Consider the following 24797-nt stretch of genomic DNA (forward strand, 5'->3'; position numbering starts at 1 on the left):
CAAGGCAAAACAATAGCAGTAGATTATTTTAACATACATATTTTTATCCATATGCCTCATTACCAAACATGTGTCAACATATTGAAACGGACTGTGCAGGAAATGAAAATGCACCGTATGATCTCCAGTATGGGCCTGCCTTTCATTATCATATTTGATACTGGCAAGGTTTTTACTTATCCACTCCTACATTTCACACAACCAAAAAAAATAGAGATTATCAGGGAAACAGGCCAAAGTACAGCCATGGTTATAGTTAGAGCTTTTGATAAGGTGATAATGTGTGATGTCTGTATTACATGCAAAAATATCACTAAAGACTTTGGTAGTATTGTCTTAATGTTTATTGATCCAGCCCCTCATATTCTCCTTTGGTTTTAAGAAAAGGTGTTAACAGTCAAGTCGCTTGATATAAGAAAATTAGCATGGTCACTGAAACAAAAAAAAAACAGTATTTTGTGACAGAGTAAAGTATCCTTAGCAGTTTCACTAACAAAGTCAACACTGTACAACACATTAAGTCTTACTGTAGGCCTACTTGAACTAACTAATAACCAATAACACAATATGAATCAGAGTGAAACATGTGATTCCTATATATAATTAATTAAAAAAATGTAATACTAAACATTTTCTCTTTCATGTTTCAATAGTAAAATTAAGAAACGTAGAAACCAAGACTAGTAGTTGTATTCAGAAGTAAACTGCACTACAGTCAAACTGTATAACATGACAGTAAATAATGTAACCACAAGGAGTAGTACAGAAAGTGCTGTACTAAAGCTATGAAATACAGATTCACACAAAGATGTGGATGCTAATACAGAATGTTAGAAATAGTTCAACATCAAGACCACTCATGTCTGTGTGTTAAGTACAGAGCTGAAGTCAGGAGGCAGTTAGCCTAGCTTAGCATTACAACTGAAGGCAGGTAGGTAGAGACATCTAGCATGGCGGGGGAACAGTAAAACACAGTATGTGAGCATTGTTAACTGTTGCAGGAGTGAACGAAACTCAAGTCACGTTTATTAGTTGCAAACCGATACGTTCAGATTACCGTTCACCAAAATGAGCACGTTCAATGAACACTTTTAGTGCATTCATGCACAGTACTGTTTATTAGTGAGTTCAAAATGAGTTGGTAGGTTGGCTACATTTGACATTTGACTAGCTGTTTCCCCCTGCCTCCAGTCTTTATGCTAAACTAATCACCTCCAGGCTCTAAGCCCATACTTAAAAACACAGTAAATAAAAAATAAATTTTACAAATTCTCATCCTGTGCTAATTGTTCAGTTATTATATGCCAAAACATGTCAAAAAAATAATTTTAAATGTTTTTTCATATCAAAATATTTTTGATGGCTTATCTTGAACTTGGATTGGTTACAGTATATGAGGATGTCTTGGACTTGATGATCTGTTGCTACTTACACTGATGAAATCTGGCAGCTGATTGGTCATTCTCCTGACTATTAACTAACGGGGGACTGAACACAGGTGCAGTCACTGAAGTGGAATTAGAGACTGAATTGATATGAGTGCTAGTGCCTACTGCCATTGAAGCAGTGTTTGCTGGGTAAAAGTGGACATCCACTGCCACCGTAGTAAGGCCCAAGGAGACATGGTGAGAAAGGAGCAGGGGAGGGTTGCCATGTGAGATGGTAAGGCTGTGGTGGATGGGTGCTACACATGCCTCAGCACTTTGTAGGGTTATAAAGGAGCGCAGACCCTCCTCACGTCTGGATGGTGGAGAGGGGGAAGGTGAATGGGAGGGTAAGGATGATGGGGGAGGAAAGGCATCCTGGCATTGGCTGCAGTTGTCTCCTCTGTTACTGGTCCAATCCTCAGCACACTGCAGCTGGATGCTGGGCTGCGACATGCTGCAGCCCTTTTCCTCCTCCAGAGAGGGTTCAATCTGAAATAGTGTAATGAAATAATGAAAACGTAATGATCATTTATCTGATTTGATCAAATAAAGGGTAACACGACTGGTGGAATCATGGTCATGGTCATCAGTGGTTTGTAATTCTAATTACACATCAGAAAACAAAAATGTTGGGGAAAAGTGGCTCGTCCAATTTAGCATTACACTTGTATAACTTTCAGACTAACGATGGGCAGTTAAAACAAAAGTGTATCAAAGTTATTGCAGCATAGCCAAAAGTATCATAATTTTTATTGCCTTTATTCTTCTTATTCTTCCTAATCTGGCACCTACTGTATATGTTGGTTGTAGATTTGGGTGTTATTCTAAGAACATTTAATGTAGCCCCGAGCCACTAGCCTCATGCAGAGATAGCGAGTGGCTAAATTGGTCAGCTCACTTTTTTCTAACTTCCAGATTTTTTTTCATTTTCAACTCGCAGTCTTCAACCCCAACTGACGCTGACTCAGTTGACAGTTGATGAGATTTATCTGATTTTGTTTTCTTTGCTACCACAGTGCTACCTCGTTAGTGTAATTTGTTCATGCCCAGAGGAACAAAATTCCCTGTAAATTCAGACAAAAAATATCCCAGTCACCCAGTCATGTCATATGTTTCTGTGTTATCAAACCTTTGTGTCAAGAATGGGTTCAGGATAAGTCTCTACAGTGACTAAGTGATCGTCTAGAGCGGGCTGTGTGTCCTCCTGAAGATCCTCAAACGTAGGCTCCATCTGCACCGTGACCAGGCTTGGTCCTGGAGGTCGGGCTCGGGTGTCTGATGTGTTGGGGCTCTGCTCAATCACTGCCACACAGTCATCGTCTTCAAAAGCTCTATGCAAGAAACACAGCACTTTGGTTTCCTGCATCTTTTACAAAGAGGCAAAATGGAAAAAAACTTGCAAGGCACCATCTCATGCATTTTTTTGGTCCTGTATAATGGTGTATTTACCTGTTTTCATATGTACGTCCTGCAGCTCGATGTTCAGTGTGTCGTATGGGGACCCCTAGATTCCTCTGAACTGTCAAGGACATTTACATTTTAAAGGGATAGTTTGACATTTTGGTAAATATGCTTTTTCGCTTTCTGGTTGAGAGAAGATTGACACCACTCGTATATCTTAAATAGTAATAATATAATATTAAATGTGAAGCTACTGCGATCAGCTGGTTAGCATAACTTGACACACAGACTGGAAACAAGGGGGCACATGAATTACAGTAAACACTTGTTTAAAAAAGTTACCTTTTAATTAGTGAGCATTAGTGGGGCTAGAGGGCAAATTTAGGACAGAGCCAGGCTAGATGTTTCCTCATGTTTCTAGTCTTTGTGCTAAGCTTAGCTAACCGGCTGTATTCTTATATTTAAAGGAACACTCCACCAATTTAGCAATGCATCTAGTATAACATTGTTGGACTCACTATGGACAGTTAAAAAAAGAATAAAAATTGTATGCAACAGAAACTTGCCGCCTATATTACCCACAAGGCCCAAACAGCCAAAAGTTCTGCCATTATGGAGTGTTATGCTAGTGAACAGCTAATCCCTCAAGCGGCTAGCCTCAAGCAGAGATGAGGAGAGGGCTACCTAGTTCTGGTGAGCTCACTTCTCCACAGACCCAGATTTTCAAACTTGTAGTCTTTTTTATTTATCTGGAGCAACAAAATACTTTACACAACTTTTCTTTCAAATATGCAGTAGTATTCCTCAAAAGCTGTAAACACACTTTGATTTCTAAAACCTGTGAGGTTCCACTTTACAAACAGACATAAGAGTGGTATCAATTGTCTTATCTAACTCTCCGCCCTAATGCGAATAAGCATATTAAATAAAAGGTCAAAACAATGCTTGAAGAATAAGGATTTTCTGAAGTTTACCATGCTCAGAATGTGAAATAGTTGTGCTGACAATTGATGCGGCTGAGGATCTCTGACCTGCTCTGCTTGTTGTTGCAAGTTCGTTCTTCTGGACCACTGAATAGAAGGTTACAGTGATGAAGATGAAGGCCAGAGATACACCTACTCCCACCACGATGGGAATGTCATGTTTCTCCAGCACAGGCAACCATGATGGAGACTGCTGCGTTACTCTAAAGTGTAGAAGACAAAACTTAAGTCAAATCGGTTATGCTTTCTTTTGTTGACACTGTACAAACTCCATCTTCACAATATCTATCACTCCACCATATTTTATTTTGACCTACCTGGGATCATTGCTGGTCATAGGGGATTGGGAGGTGTTCCTCTTCAGCCACTCTGTAAGCTCTGTGTCATTGGATGATTTATCTGACTGAACTGGGTCACCTTGCTGGCTAGTATTTAGCTGTACCTGATCAGACACATTGACCTGATGGACAACAGGAATCTCAGGGTACAGTGTTGAAGGATCGGATGTCTGATGTATGGTTGAGATTGAAGGCTGGATTTGAAGAGGGTCTCTGTGTTGGAACGGAAAAGTTTCTGTCTGTGGTAAGGGAGCTTGTGAGTGGAGCAGTGGATGTTGTGTTGGAGATGAAGATATGGTTAAAGTTGGTTTTGCGGGGAAAGGTTGACTGTGAGTTTGGGATTGTTGAGGTTTTGTGACTGGAGAAGGTGGAGGTTGTGTAAAAGGCAGATCATGTGGGATTTTTGATAGCTCAAGATGGAACTTCGGTAAAAGACTTTGAGTAAATGATTGTGGAGGATCAGATTTAGTTATTTGTGAGACGGTTGGTGAAAGCTGCAGATGTGTTTTCTGGTGAAGACGTTGACTTTGGTGTTCGAGTTTGGTTTGAGAAATCTGGGTTGAGGTTGGCTCACGGTAGGATTGGTAAAATTGACTTTTTGTAACCAGTTGGTCAGTTGGAGTTTGGTGCAATTCAGCTTGTGAAACAGAAGACTGGGTGATTGAATACAAATCCAACTTGAGAAAGCCAAAGGGTCCAACCACTGGAGGCTTTGACGTCTCAGTGAAAAGTTTTTTGATTTGACCGGCTAAAGACACAGCACGGATGTTAGAGCCCTGAGTATGAGACTCTATCAACAATTTGTCGCTGACTTGATGTGATGACTGCAATTTTGTACGTGATGATGTTAATGTCAAATGGGATTGACTTTCACTGAGTAGATACTGAAGGGTTGAACCCAAAGCTTCACTGGTGACTACGGATATCTGGCTGTGTGTTATCGGTGTTTCACTATCTGAAATCATAAGAGGATCACTAGTCAGTGGCAGTTGGGTGTGGAGATCTACTGACTGGAAGTTCGGATGTGGAGGAGGTGGTAACATAGGAGGCTGCATCTGTGTGACTAATGGCTGAGTTGGATTGGTTGTTGGCTGATTCAGGCGGTGATGTAAAAGATAGCCAAGTGATGGTTGTGGCGTCTTTAGCTCAGCTACTGCTCCTCTTGAAAATGTAGACAATGTGGTAGCACTGTTAGTTGTTTCATCACAGTGTGATAAGGAGCCTGGAAATAGTCAAAAAAGTTGTTATTTACAGGAAAATGGGTTTTATTGCTGTAACATTAAACTCACCAAAGCAACGGCTTAATCTTGGAGCACAGCAACATTGCTAAATGTACAACAAACAGAGCAGTTTGTAGAGAGTTATCAGGTTGTAAACAAGCTAACAGTGTTGCCTGATTAGCTTTCAAGTGAGAGCACTTGAAATTTCGCTTACAAACCCTTAGTTTACACAGGCAATAGCTGTTTTAGCTTGCTAACGGTAGTGCTTGCTCGGCTACCCCACAGATTCCCTTGGCTTGATCCTCGCCTTGTAGGTCGTAGCAGCTGATCAAGACAGTTTGCATTGTAATTTTACCATCATCCTCAAAATAATGTTGAATTACCCGGGGGCTTTGTTTTCAGCCTGTATGATTGTCTCACTTTTCGCTGTTGTTGCCAAGTTGTACCTATTTTTAGTGATGTTTTTACAAGATCTTGGCAATTACTCTGATGAGTACAAAGTTATCATACCCTATAGAAGGTTTTTTAAAGTACATACATGTGGCCTCCTTATGCTGCGCCTGTACATGTGGATGATGTGTTGTCTCAAGGTGTTGCTCAGCCATAGAGTCACTGGATTGGGACACTGGCAGATCTTTGCTAGTGTCGGTGCTCTAGAAAATAAGAAAAAGACTCTTAATTTCAGGACAAGTGTAACATTTGACACAATCAGAAATGAACTGAGCTACGAAACAAATTATACGCATGTGAGAGGCCACAAATATCAGAGCAGTGATGTTGCCCATTGACAATGGAAAGTCACCACATGTAAAGCGTGCACAATCTAGAATAATTTACAGCTTCTGGACAGAGACAGCACAAGAAACCCCAACATGGAGTCTGCACACTGATTTGGAAGCCAAAGCAGTGTCACCACATAAGCCTCAACAGAGATTTTTTACAAGGTCATTACTCACAGCAGACAAAACCAGTCTTGTCTGCTTGTCTCTAACAGCTGGACGATGTTCAGCTTAGGACAGAGGACAGCATGAAAGACAGTTAGCAAGAATAAGAAACTTGTGCACATGGGGTCAAGATCGCATCTTGCCGTATAACAATGTACTGTAAGTGTACACCTCAAAGTACATGTAAAAATACCTCATGTAATGACAGCACACTAACACACCCACTCTGATTATACTGTGATAATAAGACAAAATATCTTGATGTCAATTTTTTGTAATATGAAGTATTTTTCACTCTGCAATTGAAGACAAAATAACAGTGAAATGATAAGCAGATGTCGACATACCTGTGACAATGAGGATGCTACGTCTCTGATGTCGTCCTGCCCGGTTCTCAGCAGTACAGTAATATTCCCCTACGTCAGAATACTGCACACTGGAAATATGCAGCGCTCCATCTTCTGCACAGACCATTAGATATGAAGTCATAAATCACATCCAGTTTAAGTATTGGTAGAATAAAGTTCATGTTTGCTGCTGAAAACAACTTCTAATGAGAACCTGGTGAAAAACCTAATGAAAATAAACAGCTCCAATCACACTTTGGACTCACCATCAATGTGTCTGTGCTCAGTGGGACTGATGGGGGACTGTGTCTCTGCTCTGCCCCTGGTCCAGGTATATGTGATGGGCTGAATCCCTACAGCCCTGCAGGGCAGAACCGCTGAAGCACCGATCCTGCAGCTCACTTGACCTACAATGGTCACTATGATGGGACTCACTGAGACGAGAAGAGGAAAATTAAGTCATATTTTGCATTGTATGAAAAAATAAGGCATCCTCACTTCCCCTTTATGTGCCATAAGATCAAGAAAATGAAATTGGCATAATTTAAACACAATTATATCATTATTGTACCAATTTCAGCAATATAATAAACTTCTATGACATGTGGCAAGCATTATGTACAAGGAAATACAATTTTGTGCCACTTGATGATTGTTTTGTGCACAAAATACACTTTAAAACGATGTCACATTGTATTTTTAGAAGGTCTGTAAGGAGAAATGCAATGTATTTGACTTATTTTGCTCCCACAAAGACTATAGAACAGATGTTCCTCTATCAAAATAAGCCAACAATACTGCTTTATTTAAATTACCAGCAACTCTCAGCATTGCTGTCTTATGGCTGTGGCCCAGAGTGTTGGAGGCCTCGCACGCATACACTCCCTCATCATAGCTCCTGGCTGAGTGGATGTAGAGAGTGGCATTTCTCAATCTGTATGAGAAAGATGTAAATGGTCATATACTATAAGGCAGTTGTTGATGTACTTCATGTGGTTTTGCTAGTGCAGCAGCAGTGGTGGTCAAGTATTGTAATAAAATACAATTGTGAGGTTTTTCCTGAAATTCAGCCTTGGTGCAGAATTACAGCCACTAGAGCCAGTCCCACAATGAGCTTTCTTTAGTATGTGCCATTTCTGTGTCTGTAGCTATTGAGGAGAGAGGGGGGGCAAGGTGGAGGGTGGGGGTGTGGCCTTGTCCAACTGCCACTTTGCACGTTTGAAAGCCATGATGTCTCTCTCTTATGGGTGGGCCAAATTCTCTGGGCGGGCAAAGCAGAGAAAGGGGAGGTAACCTTGCTCCTTATGACCTCATAAGGAGCAAGATTCCAGATCGGCCCATCTGAGCTTTCATTTTCTCAAAGGCAGAGCAGGATACCCAGGGCTCAGTTTACACCTATCGCCATTTATAGCCACAGGGAGATCATAGGCAGGCTGGGGGGGACGCATATTTATGTTAAAAAACCTCATAAAGTGACATTTTCATGCCATGGGACCTTTAATGGTAATACTTGTGTATTTTAACTAAAGTAGAATTTCGGATTACCTTTACTTAAGTAAAGGATCTGAGTACTTCTTCCACCAAAAAAAAAAAAAAACGTCTTTCCTTTTCAAAAGTCACAACACATTAACATACCCCAAAATGATCTTGCCTCCAGTCTGCTTGGAGTGGCCTCTCTTCACCCAGCTGATGGAGGGCAGAGGGTGACCGGACACTTGACACTCCAGCACCACCCGAGCACCCACAGGCACCGTCAACATCTGGGGCCACAGTTTCACTGATGGAGGGGCTGCCAGGAAGAGAAAAAAATGACTCTTATTATACACATAGATGAAGCAACCATAATGGTGGGTTTATTGTAATGTAATACCCAGCACAGTCAGGGTTGCTCTTCTAGAGGTGAGAAATCTTTGAAGGTGGATGTTGGAGGCCCGGCAGAAGTAGCTCCCACTGTCATACTCCTGGACACTGCAGAGAATAAAGTCAAGACACGTGCTTGTAGAAACCTTGAAAGCCTGAAATGTGGCGATGATCAAAGGAGTTTACATTATTATTAGGAACAATATTGCATATTGTCATGCTCTCAACTACAGTACACTGATGTACAAACTACATTTTTTAAACACGTGTCTTTAAACACACGGACGCACACACACACACACACACACACACACACACACACACACACACACACACACACACACACCTGTGGAAGAAGAGGTCTCCATTGGGCAGCACAGTCTCATGAACTGACTGAGTGAGAAGTTGGTTGTTTTTAAACCAGGACACCTGTGCTGCTGGTCTGCTGTATGGAGGCCTGCAGGTGACTGTAACATTTTCTCCTCTCTTCACTGTCAGGTTTACAGGCTGCTAACGAAACTCCAGTCCATCTCTGGAAACACAACATGTGCGTCACTTATTAAACCACCAGCATCAAGGGTCATGTCCTGTCACTCACTTAAACTCACTCACTGCTAAAAATGCGACATTAAACAATTTACTGCAGACATTGGCACACAGTACCAGCTGGATGGAGGAAGGCTGGCTGTGACTTGATTGACTCTTTCTGGTTGGATGCTTCACAGTGATACGAGCCCTCATCCTCCCTGGTCACGTTCCTGGACACATCCAGAAATGAGGTTTTACATTCTGTCTGGCAGGAGTATAAAGGCTCCAGACAGCATGAATCACAACTGGTTACAAATGTGATATATAAAGCATATTCCTGATCAAACCCAATGCAATATACTGTATGTATCATTTTTACAGTGTTGGTTCTTGGTTCATCATTACAATTTGACAATAAAGGATTAATATTCCTCTTGTCCCGTTCAGTGTTGGACCTGAATGTGAGCAGCTGTCCATTGTTCTGGAGGCTGAACGAGGCCGAGCAGTTCGACAGGAGGCAGCCGTCTTTGAACCAGTGCACCATGGGAACAGGGAAACCACGAACAGCACAGTGCATGGAGACCTCTGTTCCTATAGCAACAGTGATGTTGTTAGGGCCTTGGATTATCTGCAGCCTTCTAGGGACCCCTGCAAGGTAGATTGACAACGCTTTAAGATATCAACGCCACTGCAGAAAATATATGTACTTAAGTCGTTTAATGTAGCACTGGGTTTTGAAAAAACTAGAATCAACATAATTGGGAATGGATAATTTTTCTTGCTTCCAATTAGATTTTCAGAGATATTTTCAATTAAAGCAGCATTTTTTGTGATACTAGTGATCTGCCATAGTGCAGTAACTGCTTTGAAGAAAGAGGAATTAAACACATTTTTCAGTGACATTGGTGTGTTTATTTTTGATGAATCCAAAATGAAGGGATTTGCTGGTTTGAATTGACAAATGTAAGAATAAAAAAAATAAATAAACTCACCCTGCACAGTTAGTTTAGCTGGGTTGCTCTTCTTGTCGATGTTCAATGAAGGATTGTGTGTGACACAAATGTATATCCCATCATCCTCTAATGTTACGTTGAAAAGATGCAGAGTGCCTGAGATCTTCTTCTGGTTACCCCCTCCATACTCACCCTGAACATGTGAACAACACAGTTTGAAGCATGCAGTAACAATACATCTGGCTTGGGTCAAAAGGTACAAAAGAAATGTTTCCCACAGGTAAAGTGGTATTCGGAGCCCTTCTAATAAGCTGTTCAAATCCATTAAATTGATCAGTCCAAAGCTGCACCAGTGCTCACCTGAATGTGTCTCCCTCTTGTGACCAGAGTCCCATCTTTGAGCCAGGTGATGCTCGCTGGAGGTGAACTTTCCCCTGACACACACTGGAAGAAAACTCCCTCTCCTTCTCTGACTGTCTGGTCCTGGGGACTGAAGAAAACATCCTCCAAACCTGGAACACACAGCATATAAGGAAATGGACGATGAATCACTCTGTTGGCACTATGCAAGATGTTTAGGGACAGCAAACATTTAGTGGTCGGACTAATTTATAATAAAAAAGGTACTTAAACTCACCCATTTGGGATGAGACTGCCAAGCACGACAGGATGAGTAAGCAGAGGTGGGAAGTCATCTGCGGGAGCCTCCAGATGGAGACACAGACATGCATCCTACTGCAGAGCTCCCTGAGAGGCATGAGGAAACCACCATACAGCATCATCCATGGTGTCAGCTGGGAAAATGTGCACACATAAAAGACAAGGCAGAGTTTGAATTTGAAATGTGATCAATTTCAACCCTTGCTGGACTTACTTTTTGACAGCTCTGTAGTGTCTAGTCCTAATCAGGCAATTGACACACTAAAAATTAACCCCAAAGCACCCAGAGCACATCTATAACAACATTACATGGCTAAGTAATGAACCGTTTAATGCATATGGTCACATATCAGATACAGAGGTACACAGAGGTACAGATGCAAAGAAGAACTGTTGCATCATGTTGAAAATTACATGTTGCATTGTTTTGATGAGTTAGTGTTTTTCATCAGCTCTGCACTGGAGCCACACACCCCGGTGAGCCCAATATGAATACTTCTATTAGGAAGCAGTTAAAGGGATTTTGGTCATAATAATTTTTCACATACTAAATATGACTAGGTTCAAAATAGAGCCAATTTAGGTAAATATAGCACTGTTGCACTTTTGTTCATATTTCTGATGGGTTATTAATATGGTTATTTTGACCCAGTGTTACACACACAACAACAATTTTACATTAAAACTGTCACAAATTAATTTAGTAGTACAAAAAGATGTGCATTTGTCATTTAGAACTGCAATACACATATTGACAACAATCAGTAAAAGGTAGTGACTACACAAGCTGTAGTAGATTATAACAGTTTTCAACTATACTGGCTATATTTACCAACATTTTAACCCAGTGACTTTAAGTCTGCAGCATGATGGGAAAATATGTGAAAATGTTAGATATTCTCCGCTGATATGATACGACTTGATCCCTCTTTTTTCTCATAAACACTCACTGCATTACCACATCTTATACAACAACACCACTGAAGCTACCGTATGCAAAGATTCAGTTTGATCAGTTTCTAACAAATGTATTCAGCAGACAATCTCGCTCTCTCTCTCTCACACACTCTCTCTCTCTCTCTCTCTCTCTGTCTCTCAGTCGCTCTCCCCCTCTCTTGCTCTTAATGCCCTCCCCTCCCTTTTCCCCTTGCTTCATTCCCATTTTGGTTGTGAGTCTGTATCACCGCAGCAAGCTCAGCTTTGTCCGCTCTAGTCTCTTGAATTGGCCCAGCCAATTTATAGAGCTCACACTGTGGCCCTCCACTCAATGAAAGTGACATGAAAAGAAGCTTTGTACTATGAAGATCAGTTATTGGTCCTCTGCAATGAAAGCTACCGCCTGATCACATAGGCTTTTATGATTCTCAATATGGCCGTGTAAGGGCTGATCCTTTATTGTTTTAAACATGCCACAAATTTTGTGTAGGCCTATGCAATGCTGAATTTGCACAAGTAAATATTATAGATATTGAAACATGCCAAAGACATATTTTGATATCAAGAGGCTCATTTATGATTAAAATTAAAAGGGTTAAAATTGAATGTGTAATGATGAAAGTTAAAAGGTTTGGTGTGCTTTGCAAGAATGTGAACACTGCAAAGAGAGCAGGAAAAACTGTATTATCAGAAGGAGACTGGATATTAGTCAGGTTTCAGCAAAATGTAGCACACATTTTAACTAAAATTTCCAAAAAATCAGCAAAAGAAAATGCTAATTCTATTATGCACATATTAGGAGTTGAGCACATTAAGACAAATGGCTGGAGACACTAAAGAACTAATCTAAATCTGAATGTCAACCAAACCTCAAACTGTGGAGAACCATGTAGAAAACATGATAATATGGCATCTATGTTTGCTACAAGATTTAACTTTTATTTTTTGAATTTCTGGTGTTTCCACTCCGGCATTGAAAATGTGTACAAAAACAAGTGGGTGGAAACTCACTTATTGTGTAGAAATCTGTTGTCATACTACTAATAATAATAATAAAACTTAAACGTTGTCTCCGCTGCAAGGTCTCAAAGGCTTAAATACAAGATGTTACAATCTTCTGAATTTTTTCAAACAATATGATTTGTTCTTAGACAATATCATCCATCTCTAAATTAGATTAGAAGTATATTATATTACTAGCAATCATACCCAAAATAGCAAGTTTATAGTCATAAATATCACCACATTGTATAATTGTCACCTGGCCCTATATGCATATTATTCTTTTAGAGGACAAAAGAAATTGCAGGTTTGAAAAAGGTGTAAAAATAAATAAATAGTGGAAATAGCGAAACCAAACTCCCTCCAGTGATGACATGCTGGAAAGCTTTCTAGCTTGTGGCTGGTTATACTCACATAATGTTAAGAGCCTGTGGGTGTGTATTTGTTTGACTCACAACAGATCATTTACACTGTTTAGCATGTCATTACGCTGTTTTAGCCCACATACTGACTCATATGCTCTTTTTTTTAAATACATTGTCAAAAGCATTTGACAATGTATTTCATTTTCAAAGGCATAATATTGTCAAAGGCATAATATTAATTATTTTCTATTTACCCAATTGTATAAAATAATGAGTGGAGATTCTGAATTTGTATCATCATTGAATGCAGTCCAGCCTATTGCATTGTCCTGTGTGATACTGGGACAAAATGTAATGCTTATCATGTTGTTGCATTTCTCCAAAAGTTGTTGTAGTCTTCAAATAATGCAAAAATCTTAAAATAAAATAAAATGTCACTGTTGGGTCAGTCTCTGGCAGGTACTTATAAGGAAGTGGTTGCCTGTAAACGCGACTAAGATGGGCTCCAGCTCCAGTGAATGAGCTGAACTATCACTTCAGATGAAGTGGTCAGTCATCTGGAGATATAATTTCTGTTTGAGCGTCCATAACCTGAACCTCATCACCAGCATTAGAGTACTGTTCAACTGAAAAGCTGAAACTATTTTTAATTCTTTAAAAGCAGATCTCCATTCATTTTTTTATGTCATTTATTCAGTTTATATTTGTTAGTAGTACATATTTGAAATACTCTGTCTTTTATTACCTGTAAAACTCACCTGGTAATTATTTTTCTTTGTTTAGTTGTATTGTATAAAGGGTACTCAGAAAAAACATTTGCAAACTTTAGCTTATATTGGTTTGAAGTGTTTTTAGTCTATCCACACTACTACTACAGTTTAAGCACAGCACCAAAAATGAATTAAGCACGGTATACTGCTTGCGTGCATTCAATAGATAAGCAAGAGAAATATAAATTCAGTGCTGGTTTCTATTAAGTGCATTCCGTGCAACTAAATGAGAGCTGCTTTTTGATGCTTTGCATGGTTGAAAACAAAAAAATTATTAACAGCTGAATAAATACAGCACACTACACAGAATGATCAAAGGACTACTACTAAACTAAACATTGTATACTATTTCGCAAGATATTAATGTTGCAACACTTTGTTATCCACTCCAAAGAAAGACTAATGATACTTACTCTTATGTGTCCAAAGATTGTTTCTGTGTTGCTTTGTTTGTTTGCAATCAGCCCATTCGTCCTCAGTCAGTTTCTGTCTGTCTGTAGTCTGTGGACAACCTTTTTATTCCCGATGCATTTGCAAAGCTTCCAGCTGGGAGAGAATACAACAAGCAACAGCCGCACGCATATTCTAGACAATCTACACCTCCCCTTCACTCACTCACATACACACATGCACGCACACGCACACATACACACACAGCATTCTCATTCAAAGCCAACAGCTGTAATTAAGCACAAAACCACTAATTGTGTACTGTGTTCATTATTTAGACAGTAAACAGAAGCAAAAATAATAAAACACTCAATGAATTAAAATGTGAAGCTAAACCGCCAATAATTGTAGTGAGCGAAGAAGCATGACATCATAAAATGTGTATCTGTATATATACTATGTGTAGTATGTGGACACATTACACACATGCAATTTTTGAACACATCATTCTTAAACTGTGAAGAATAATCTGCTGCTACAACCTTCACTGTTCTAAGAATGTTTTATGTTGGAACCTGGCTGCAGAGATTTAGCCACAAGAGCAATCGTGAGGTCGGACACTGATGTTGGGCAAATTAGTCAAAGTTCGGTCAAGTTCTTCCACACCAAACTCTGGAAACTATTTCTCTATCGACCTGGCTTTGTGCAACAGGGAAGAGCCTTTCTCCACACGGTTGCCACAAAGTCGGAAGCACACTGTTGTCTAAAATACGTGCAGCATCATTGTGTGCTGTATCATTAGGATTGACTTTAATTGAAACTAAGGGGTCCAAACCAAACCATGAAAAACAACCCCACAAAGGTACACAAAAGCATGTGGACAGGGGCAAAAAAGTGTATATTGTTCAATTTGATGTTGGAATAAACCTATGTTACAACATCATTAAATGATCTACAGCTGAGATGTGTCAATTTTATGTGTAAGTAACTGTTTCCTCTTAAATCTACGTTAATGGAGGAAAATAATGAGTGCTGCATCAACACTCAATCAATCTATGGAGAGCATTTCAGGACAAGCATTTAGGAAGGTGGCCCTTTTTTATTAACGCAAATACGTCACTGTAAAATATGTCTATCATAACAGGTCACTCAACTCATATGAAAATCATTTTCTTAAAGTACTCTTAAACAAAGCAGTTGTAGCTGCAGCTGTCCACTTGCTTGTTCTTTCTCAGTATCACATGACACCGTCTTCATCAGCAGATGGAGTCTACATTTTATTGTTTGAACACACAAAAGCAAAAATGCACCACCATGAAGTTCACATTTGTGGTTATGAGTGAAAATATCTCAACAACTATTGGATGGATTGCTTAGAAATTTGGTAAAGACATTGATGTACACCCTTTAGGACGACATGTAAAATGGTTGTCCTATGACATCATTAGGTCAAAATCTTAATTCACAATACTTTTTAAAATACCTGCAAAACCGATCTTCCCATCAGCCTCTACACTTTGTGTAATTAGCAAATATTAGCAAGCAGCTAACATGCTAAACTGAGATAGTGAACATGGTAAACATTACACCTGCAAAACATCAGCATGATAGTATTATCATTGTGGGCATATTAGCATGCTGATGTTAGCATTTAGCTCAAAGCAGCACTATACCTTACAGCCTCACAGAGCTGCTAGCATGACTGTAGTAGACTAGTCTCATTTCAACCATAAAGTGACCTCTTTTTAAGACAAAGGGGGAGAGGAGCACATAAAAAAACAGATTCATGCAGTGGCTTCAATTTCATTTATTTACATGGATGGCTACAGCTAACATAGTCTTGCCACATGTCTGCTGTGGCCAGATGAAGTCCTTGCAAATGTAAATTGACAATCCATTCAGCATAATCAAATGGAAATTAAAGTACAAATGCACCGATTTATAATCTATGCAGGAAGGGTCATTTTAATTAAGCAGACAAAGACTGATTTAGCAGGCGAAATGTAACATTGTTGGGTTCAGGACATCAAACACATACATCCACCAAAGGAGGTGTAGTATCAGAGTTCTCCCAAATAATCTGTGTTATATAATAAAAAAGGTTTTCTTTGTGGTAGACCCACTGACTCTTGTCAATGCTGAGAAAAGGTGCAATATAGAAGTAATTGTTGACATACTGAGATATATAGATTATTATATAGCCTATTATTCTTTCACGCCACATGGATGTAGAATTCTGTCTTCTGACTGCTGGATATCCTCGGCCTTGTCTCGCATACACTCCTCAACACTTGTGAAATGTGTACATTTTACTTTTTCACATATATTTAAAATTTTTATCCTTTATATTCCTTTTTTTCTAATCCTTAGTCTTTTAGCACCACCTTAGGAGCATGTCACATTGCATTCCACGGGGAAGTAAAGCCAATCTTAAAAAAAAAAAAAAAAAGAATTAAAGAGATTTATTGTCAACCAGAATTACATACCTGACGTAGGGAGAGCACATTTACAGCAGATATAATTGAAAGGTTCAAATGAATAAAGGAAATGTGAAATTCTTAGATTTTCCAGAGATTGTGCCAATAGAAACCCTGGCCACGTTCCTGCTTTCAAATTCATAATAATAATAACATTTACAAATACTTTCCTGATGTATCATAGGGACTCTGATAGCCATGTGGAATTTAATTGAGCTGAAAGATGTCTGCATTTTGGAGTCACAACAGCAGCAGGAGATTCAAAGAGATGAACGGTGAAAGGAGGAGGAGGAAGCCTGGAGTGATGAAGATGGGCTGGGCAGCGCCATGCAGCTTTGCTAAACAGAGGGTCTGCTCCAATGTTTGGTGAGTCTCAGCACTAATGCCTAGAAAACATAAGACTGTTGTTGGGACAAAGACATAAAAACAGGATTTGTTTCGTAACGTCAAACTTCACCTTACCGTGTTGGGACCATTCCTTCCAGACGTGCAGAAATTCAGTGTCATTTCCCCCCCCAGAAACTGTGTTAAATGTGAAACAAATGGCTATTCAGAACTTCCATTCTAAAAATGTACTACATCCAACAAAGAGATGACTCTCTGCTCTTACCTTTGTGTTCTGTCAGCAGATGTCTTAAATCTCTGAGAGCCTGGGTGAGGTTCTCCAGTCGATGCTGCAGGTGGACGTTCTCTTCTTTCAGTGTGTGGATGGTATCATGGAGCTCATAGGCTGAGCTGCAGCCTGAAAGCTGAGAAATCAACCACAAAACTGTGGTGACTTGCAAGATGGAGAGCATTGCAGTAGTAATTGGATGTCATTCACACAGTCCTGTTAAATCTGCCTGCAGCTCCAGAATGTTTTAAAATCAGGTGGAAGTGGCAACGTTATTGAAAAGCTGGCCTATTTCTGTGTCCAAATTGATTCAATGATGTGCAGCTAAATGCTCTTGCCTGCGGACCACTCTAACAGATCAATTGTTCTGTTTTGGATCCCAGAGCCCAAATTAGAGAGACTCAGATAGAATTGTTTACGGGTTAATACATCTTCATTTTTTGCAACTTTCAGTGAGCACACTATTTCAGACACATGAGCCAATCACAAATGACACAAAGGGGATGAAAAGCACAAAGGTTCCTTTTGATAAATAATACATTTTCCTATGTATATTGGACTGAATATGCAGATCTATTTATAATTATAAACCATGTTTTATTTTGATATGCTTGTGTTATTTACTTTGGTTATTTTAAGTGTTATTATTATTATTATTATTATTATTTCAATTTGTTTTTAATTATTTTTTCTACATATTTTCAGGTTAAATTCTTCTGGGAAATAAGACTTTTTTAAACTATTGTTATCATTATTATTATTATTATTATTATTATTATTATTATTGCCTTCTATTTATTTCTAAGAATAAGTATAAAAAGAGGCTAAAATAAGGTTAAAACCATTAAAACATTTACAAATGACAGAGGAGTTATTTATATAAATTATATATATATATACATACATATAAATAACGTCAGGTTTCGTTGTATGGCACCATTGCAAAACGAAGGTTAGTCCAAATAAAGAAAGCAGTTATTGTTTGTTTGTTTGTTTGTTTGTAGGGTGTGTCTGCGGCGGAAGTGCTTCAGAAAACTCTCATCATCATCCGGGTTACTTCTGGTCACACAGAGAGGACCCAAGATGGCGACTCACATGTCGAGGTATAGAAGCTGGAGTCGTGTTCAAAGGTAATGCACGTTTAAAACAAATGCTCTTAAATGGTCGCCAGACTTGAGTTAAATACATGGAAATAATATTGTGCAGCGTCATAACTTTTCTACGTACTCATGACCCAAGATTAGCTTACACGGTTAGCACGATGCTAAGTGTTAGCTGTCAAACTGTCAGCCTGTAACGTTAGTCTTTAGATGTCACTGTCAGGATGGCTAATGGGTTACCCATTACTGGGGAAGATTGGTTTCAAATATGTGGTGGAAAAAAAGTTCGGATCTTACCGTCAACATATTTAATCACAAACAAACCTCGAGGTGTCTGTTTTAAACTTCTTCATCGGTTCTATCCAGCAAAACATTACTTGCAAAGACTAAAAAATGGCATTGACATTGACTGCTCTTTATGTGGAGTTCATCGTGAAACAACCATATACTTAGACTGTCACTTTTTTGAAAGACTTTGCCCAACATATCTGCTGTAACATTTCTGTCAACTTTTCTCTGCTGTACAGAGACGTGCTGTTTGGTTTTTATGATGTCTGCATTCTAGAACTAAAACAGTATTACATCATCAATCTTTTTGTTATCTTGGCAAAATTTCACATTCACAAAAGTAAATTCTGTAACGGAAAAGCTCTACTTAAAATCTTTATGAATGACATGCTACAATACCTACAAACTATTCAGCACTCTACAAACCCTGAAGCCTTAAAGACTCTTAATTGCATGAACTGCTAAATTATTTATTGTATTGATCGTCATATTTTTTTGTTTTCTTACTCTTTCATATTTTATATACCTCCTAACCCCTGGTATATATGAATTTTGGAATTTGACATTGTACTTGAATTGCAATAAAGATAAATAAAAAATAAAAATAAAAAAGAATTAACCACCAGTATTTCAGAGGTTGGCAGATAAGGAAGTTATATTTTTGGTGATTTTCTTGGTCTTTTCATTTTGTTAGACTTTGATTAACACGCTGAGCTAAATGTTTGTTGATAGTTTCAATATTAGGTTATGTATTTGGATCAAAGTTTGAGAAGTGCCAATTCAGCTTTAATTACGTGTTAAATTCAGATTAAATGGCTTTAGTATTAGCCGGAGTATTTTGGAGTCTGATTCTATTCTATTGCTGTGTTATACATCGTGTTATACTATGTTACTTACTACCTTTCATTTACCATGTAAACTTGATCTCATATCCCATACTTTATCATAATTGGAACATTTTATGCTATATTATGTGTTACACTGATTTTGCAATATTAATTAAACTACTGGCAACTGAGTGTAACTTCTGCACTGTTTATTCCTTTGACACTAAATTGTTTTTGCACCACTTAACAATGCATAACAATATAGAAAGTAGAGATGAGCAACACGTTTTAAGGAAAAAAAAATAAATCAAATGAGTGGAGGAACATAATGTTGCTGAGAATAGGTTAAAGAAACCTTGTTGTTGCCTTGTTGTTCTCAAAGGTTTGGGATCGCAGCTTACAGAAAGTACAGCAGTGGCAGCCGATACCCAAATATCTCCCTCTCTGCACCGCTGCCTGGGATCCCCAAGCCAGTGTTTGCATCTGTACATGGTCAGGAAAAATATGAGACCAAGATCACTACTCTAGAAAATGGCCTCAAAGTCGCCTCCCAAAACAAGTTTGGTCAATTCTGCACAGTTGGAAGTAAGTCGCAGCAGTGATATGCAAATTATAATATCCACTTGTCTTCAGGATCTGGCTGAAGTGGATAAAATGTGTTTGTTTTCTTTCTTATTTTTAGTTTTAGTAAATTCTGGATCCAGACATGAGGCAAAGTATCCGAGTGGAATAGCTCACTTCATAGAGAAACTTGCCTTTTCTGTAAGTAAAACAAAGTAAAAGACCACACAATTAAAGGTCAAGGAAGTTGAGGTGTGTAAAGTAATGTTGTCGTTTTTTTTAATCTTTAGTCCACAGCTCAGTACGGGAGTAAAGATGAAATTCTCCTCACGTTGGAAAAACACGGAGGGATATGTGACTGCCAAACGTCAAGGTATGTAGGCTCTTAGCCTGTCTCAATGTTACAAAATGTAATGTTTGTGTATTACTACCTTCCATGTGTGAACTAGGCCTTTCTTCTGTTGTAGAGTATGTGTAAAAAGCTGTTGTTTGTGTGATATATTGTTCATTTTGCTCCGCAGGGATACCACCATGTATGCAGTGTCTGCTGAAGTTAAGGGTCTGGACACAGTGGTCAGTCTTCTCTCTGATGCTGTTCTACAGCCTCGCCTGCTGGGTACGGCCATTCTTATTTGAAATGACAAATCCATGGGCACTGTGCCAAATGTCTGTCTGTCTCCACTGCCTGTCTGAGATGATCTGTTTGTTTACATGCAGATGACGAAATCGAGATGACCAGAATGGCGGTACGCTTTGAGTTAGAAGATCTAAACATGAGGCCAGACCCTGAACCTTTACTCACTGAGATGATCCATGCTGTGAGTCGCATCATTTGTTTAGATCCTCCAACCCCAGCTCTCTGTGAAAGTAAACAAATTGATCCATGACTTTTTAAAGGAGCACGGCGACCTTACTCACCGTATCCCCCAGAGTTAGATAAGTCCATATATACCCTTCTCATCTCCGTGCGTGTTGTAACTCTGTCTCACGCACCCACCGCTAGCCTTGCTTAGCACAGATCCTGGAGTGGCGGAGTGATATTACTCCAACTCTGAGCGAACTCCAGGCGAACTCTCTGCTCCTCACCACGGGGGTTCTCAGGTGCTGCGAGCAAATCACTCCGCCCAAGTAGCAGAAGTAGCAGTGCTTCGCCTTTCTGAGAATATAGTTCCCAGTTTGTATACAGTTAGGAGACGGCTGTGACTCATGTGACCTTGTTATTTGTACACCCTGTGACTATACAAATCACAACATGTAAACTGGAACATGTTAGCGTTATTTTGTCACTTATTGGGAGCAGTAGGCTAATTGGAGCCGGTTACCTCCAGGATCTGTGCTAAGCTAGGCTAGCAGTGGGAGCGTCAGTCAGAGTTACGACTCGCACGGAGATGAGAAGGGTGTGTATGGACTTATCTAACTCTGGGGGATACGGTGAATAAGCTGAAGTCCCAATAAGTCGGCGTGTTCCTTTTAAGCATCAGGGCTGTTATTATGTAGCGCCGCTGTAACTGATCAGTTAATCGATAAGTATGCTGTTGATTAGTTGCTTAATTGTTTAGTATGTGTAATGTCAAAAATAACAAAAAATATACCATGCTTTATATCAACTGCAGTATATTCTGTATATTCAGTATAAATACAGTCTGAAACTGAATTTATAATAATATGAAACAAAGAAATGCGACCTAATTTAGCTTTCCCTGGAAAAGAGGAGCTGTAGCAATGTGCAGTACAAGAAAAATATGGTGTTTTTTGAAAATTAAACCATGTAAACATATTCTAAATACAATTATGAACCTGAAAATGAGCATAATATGAGCACTTTAACAATATTGTAACGTATGGTAATTGTTTGCTTCCAGGCCGCATATCGAGGAAACACGGTTGGACTGCCTCGCTTTTGTCCTGTAGACAACGTGGACAAGATTGACAAGAAAGTGCTTCACAGCTACCTGCGTAACTACTACTGCCCCGAGCGGATGGTGCTAGCCGGAGTGGGCATCGAGCACGAGCAGCTGGTTGAATGTGCCAGGAAATACCTGCTGGATGCGAAGCCGGTGTGGGGAACAGGTGCCGTGGCCAACGTGGACCTCTCTGTAGCACAGTACACTGGTGGCATCATCAAGGTGATTTCTCGGTCGTTTCGTTTTATTTCCAGTTGTAAAACTGAAATAGTGAAAAAGATTAGTAACCTCTTCTTCTTTTCATCTGCTAGATTGAGAAGGATATGTCAGATGTGAGCCTTGGCCCCACCCCGATCCCAGAGCTCACCCACATCATGATCGGCCTGGAGAGCTGCTCCTTCCTGGTGGGTGTTTGCAGTGCCTGGCTATATCCTGAAGAGTCTCTAAATCAGGTGTCTGATACATGTTAGCTTCAAGCTTCCAAATAAAAAAATAAATAAAAGCTTTTCTCTTCACAGGAGGAAGACTTCATCCCATTCGCAGTGCTCAATATGATGATGGGTGGAGGAGGCTCCTTTTCTGCAGGAGGACCTGGAAAAGGCATGTTCACCCGCCTATATCTGAATGTGCTCAACAGGTGAGCGTCTCACACACCTCCATTCAGCATCATCAGATAATCATAAGTCACTAAAAATAACACCAGTCAGTTTCACTTATGGTTATCACCTTATGGTTTTCCTTGTATTGTTAGGCATCATTGGATGTACAATGCCACCTCCTACCATCATAGCTATGAGGACAGCGGTCTGCTGTGTATCCATGCCAGTGCAGACCCCAGACAGGTTGGTACAGGTTCAGGACTGCACGGTTCAAATGTCTCATTGTACCTTTTACATCCAAATAGCCTTTTTTTTTTTTTTTTTTAACAATCACTGCTTTACAAAGGGAAGTTTAAATTCTGTCAGATATCCCTCTAAAATTTTGTTACAACGTTATGTTATGTTTTCACATTTGCATGTGGCTTTCTTGTGTAGATGGCTCTTTTTGTCGGTCTTTGTTGATGTTTGTGTAGAGTTCTTATCATTACATACGTTCATCTCCAGGTGCGAGAAATGGTGGAGATAATAACGAGAGAGTTCATTCAGATGGCTAGCAGCGCAGGAGAGGTAATAGCTGCGACAACTTTAGCAATATAATTATAGTTAAAGAAACAAAGGCGGTGTACAGTTCTTGGAACATTTTTCTCATCCCTGTATATTTAGATGGAGCTGGAGAGGGCCAAGACTCAGCTCAAGTCCATGTTGATGATGAACCTCGAGTCGCGGCCGGTTATTTTTGAAGATGTTGGTCGCCAAGTTCTCTCCACAGGAAAGAGAAAGCTACCACATGAACTCTGTGATCTAATAAGTGAGTACTAAAGATAATATAGCAGCCATAAAATACCTGTGTAAGAGGAAAATTTACATCATAAATTAAGAACTAGACATAGGCTTATTTCACCCCAGTTGTTCATTCAGATTTTGACCTTTCAACTAATAATTTGCAGGCAATGTGACAGCCAGTGATATTAAGAGAGTAACCACTAAGATGCTGCGCAGTAAGCCCGCAGTAGCAGCTCTGGGAGACCTGACAGAGCTGCCCTCATACGAACACATCCAGGCCGCCCTGTCCAGCAAAGACGGACGTCTGCCCCGCATGTATCGCCTCTTCCGATAGAACCCCGTGGCCATCGAGCCGTGTCGTCACTGTAAATAAACTGGACTGGATTACACTAGTGTTCCCTCCCACCACAGAACTCAACACTCACTGTGGGAGGGGACTAATACCCGGGCTCTCGGCTGAACCTCTGAGAGTGGGGATTTTAAAGAAAAGTTGCATTTTACTCGACAGTAACCCTAGTCTACATACACAGTTGGAGTATCTGTATTTGTTGTTTGTGGGCAGGAAAGCCATATTTCATTATTTACCGGGGTGGTTTGCAGGAGTTTGGTTTTAAAGGGACAATTCACCCCAAAGCCAAAATTAGTTAGTTTTTAATTTGAAAACCTAAATACCAACCTGTTACGTTTTAAATATATGAATGAATGATATTACACTGTGAAAGTAAAGCAGCATATAGGCAAGAGAAGGGGTTGCTAACGTCCCCAGCAGTGTCTAAACTATTATTGTTTTAGTGAGCTATTGTTTTTCTCTGCTTGCAAACCCTCAGCTCTCTAAAATGCACAGCGCTCCACATCGATCCTTCTCTTTTCATAGAGTGGATGGATCAGAAACCAGTTTAAAATCTTACAATTTATACAACACAGCACTTCAGTCTCACTTCACAGGCACAGAAGACTCTACACAACCCGAGGGATTAACAGATTAATAAAGGCATCCTTGGAAGTTTTTGGATAAATGTGACAAACCTTACAACTGTAGCAAATTTGTCCTTAAGAAGATTGAAATCATGGTTTCTGTCATCACTGTGTCAGATGTACTGTAAAGAGATTGAAATCCAAAGTGAAATCTGTTATTTTTTTGTACTTTTGTGGTTGTGTTGATGCCCTTGCAAATAAAAAATATATGATTATATTAACAGGATAAATTAGAGGAGTAGTTTGATTTTAGGAAATACGCTTATTTGCTTTCTGGCAGAGAGTTAGATGAGAATATCAATACTAATGTTAAATTTGTCCTTGAAATATGAAGCTACAGCCAGTCACCAGTTAGTTTAGCATAAAGAGTGGAAACGGCTTGCCTGGCTCTATAAATAAATCCGCTCAGGAGCATCTCCAAAGTTCACCTCTGCAAGATTTTTTGGGGGCATTTCAGCCTTTAATGGAAAGAACAGATGGATATGAAGGGAGAGGGAGAGGGATGACATGCAGGAAATCGTCTCAGGTCAGACTCGAACCCTGGAC

The 24797-nt window shown here is 39.6% G+C and overlaps 2 protein-coding genes across 2 annotated transcripts; one reads left to right on the forward strand and one right to left on the reverse strand.

Moving 5' to 3' along the window:
* Positions 1-339: 339 nt before the first annotated feature.
* Positions 340-14296, reverse strand: LOC120561060 (hemicentin-2). Its single transcript, XM_039804025.1, has 18 exons — positions 14148-14296; positions 10639-10795; positions 10362-10513; positions 10041-10194; positions 9179-9696; positions 8867-9027; positions 8531-8628; positions 8296-8449; positions 7476-7594; positions 6927-7094; positions 6661-6774; positions 6326-6378; positions 5908-6022; positions 4129-5371; positions 3860-4014; positions 2877-2946; positions 2557-2758; positions 340-1916 (listed from the first exon to the last, which is right to left on the reverse strand). Exons 2-18 carry the CDS (start codon positions 10781-10783, stop codon positions 1425-1427), a joined length of 4113 nt encoding a protein of 1370 aa, XP_039659959.1. The 5' UTR covers positions 10784-10795; positions 14148-14296; the 3' UTR covers positions 340-1424.
* Positions 14297-18297: 4001 nt separating this feature from the next.
* On the forward strand, positions 18298-24477 carry pmpca (peptidase, mitochondrial processing subunit alpha). Its single transcript, XM_039804370.1, has 13 exons — positions 18298-18344; positions 19812-20014; positions 20112-20191; positions 20281-20363; positions 20512-20606; positions 20708-20808; positions 21853-22116; positions 22206-22298; positions 22413-22531; positions 22646-22736; positions 22998-23060; positions 23157-23301; positions 23441-24477. The coding sequence occupies exons 1-13, from the start codon at positions 18298-18300 to the stop codon at positions 23608-23610; spliced, it is 1554 nt and encodes a 517-aa protein (XP_039660304.1). The 3' UTR covers positions 23611-24477.
* The last annotated feature ends 320 nt before the right edge of the window (positions 24478-24797 follow it).

Source organism: Perca fluviatilis, chromosome 6 (assembly GCF_010015445.1).
Source record: "Perca fluviatilis chromosome 6, GENO_Pfluv_1.0, whole genome shotgun sequence".
NCBI classification, from domain to species: Eukaryota; Metazoa; Chordata; class Actinopteri; order Perciformes; family Percidae; genus Perca; species Perca fluviatilis.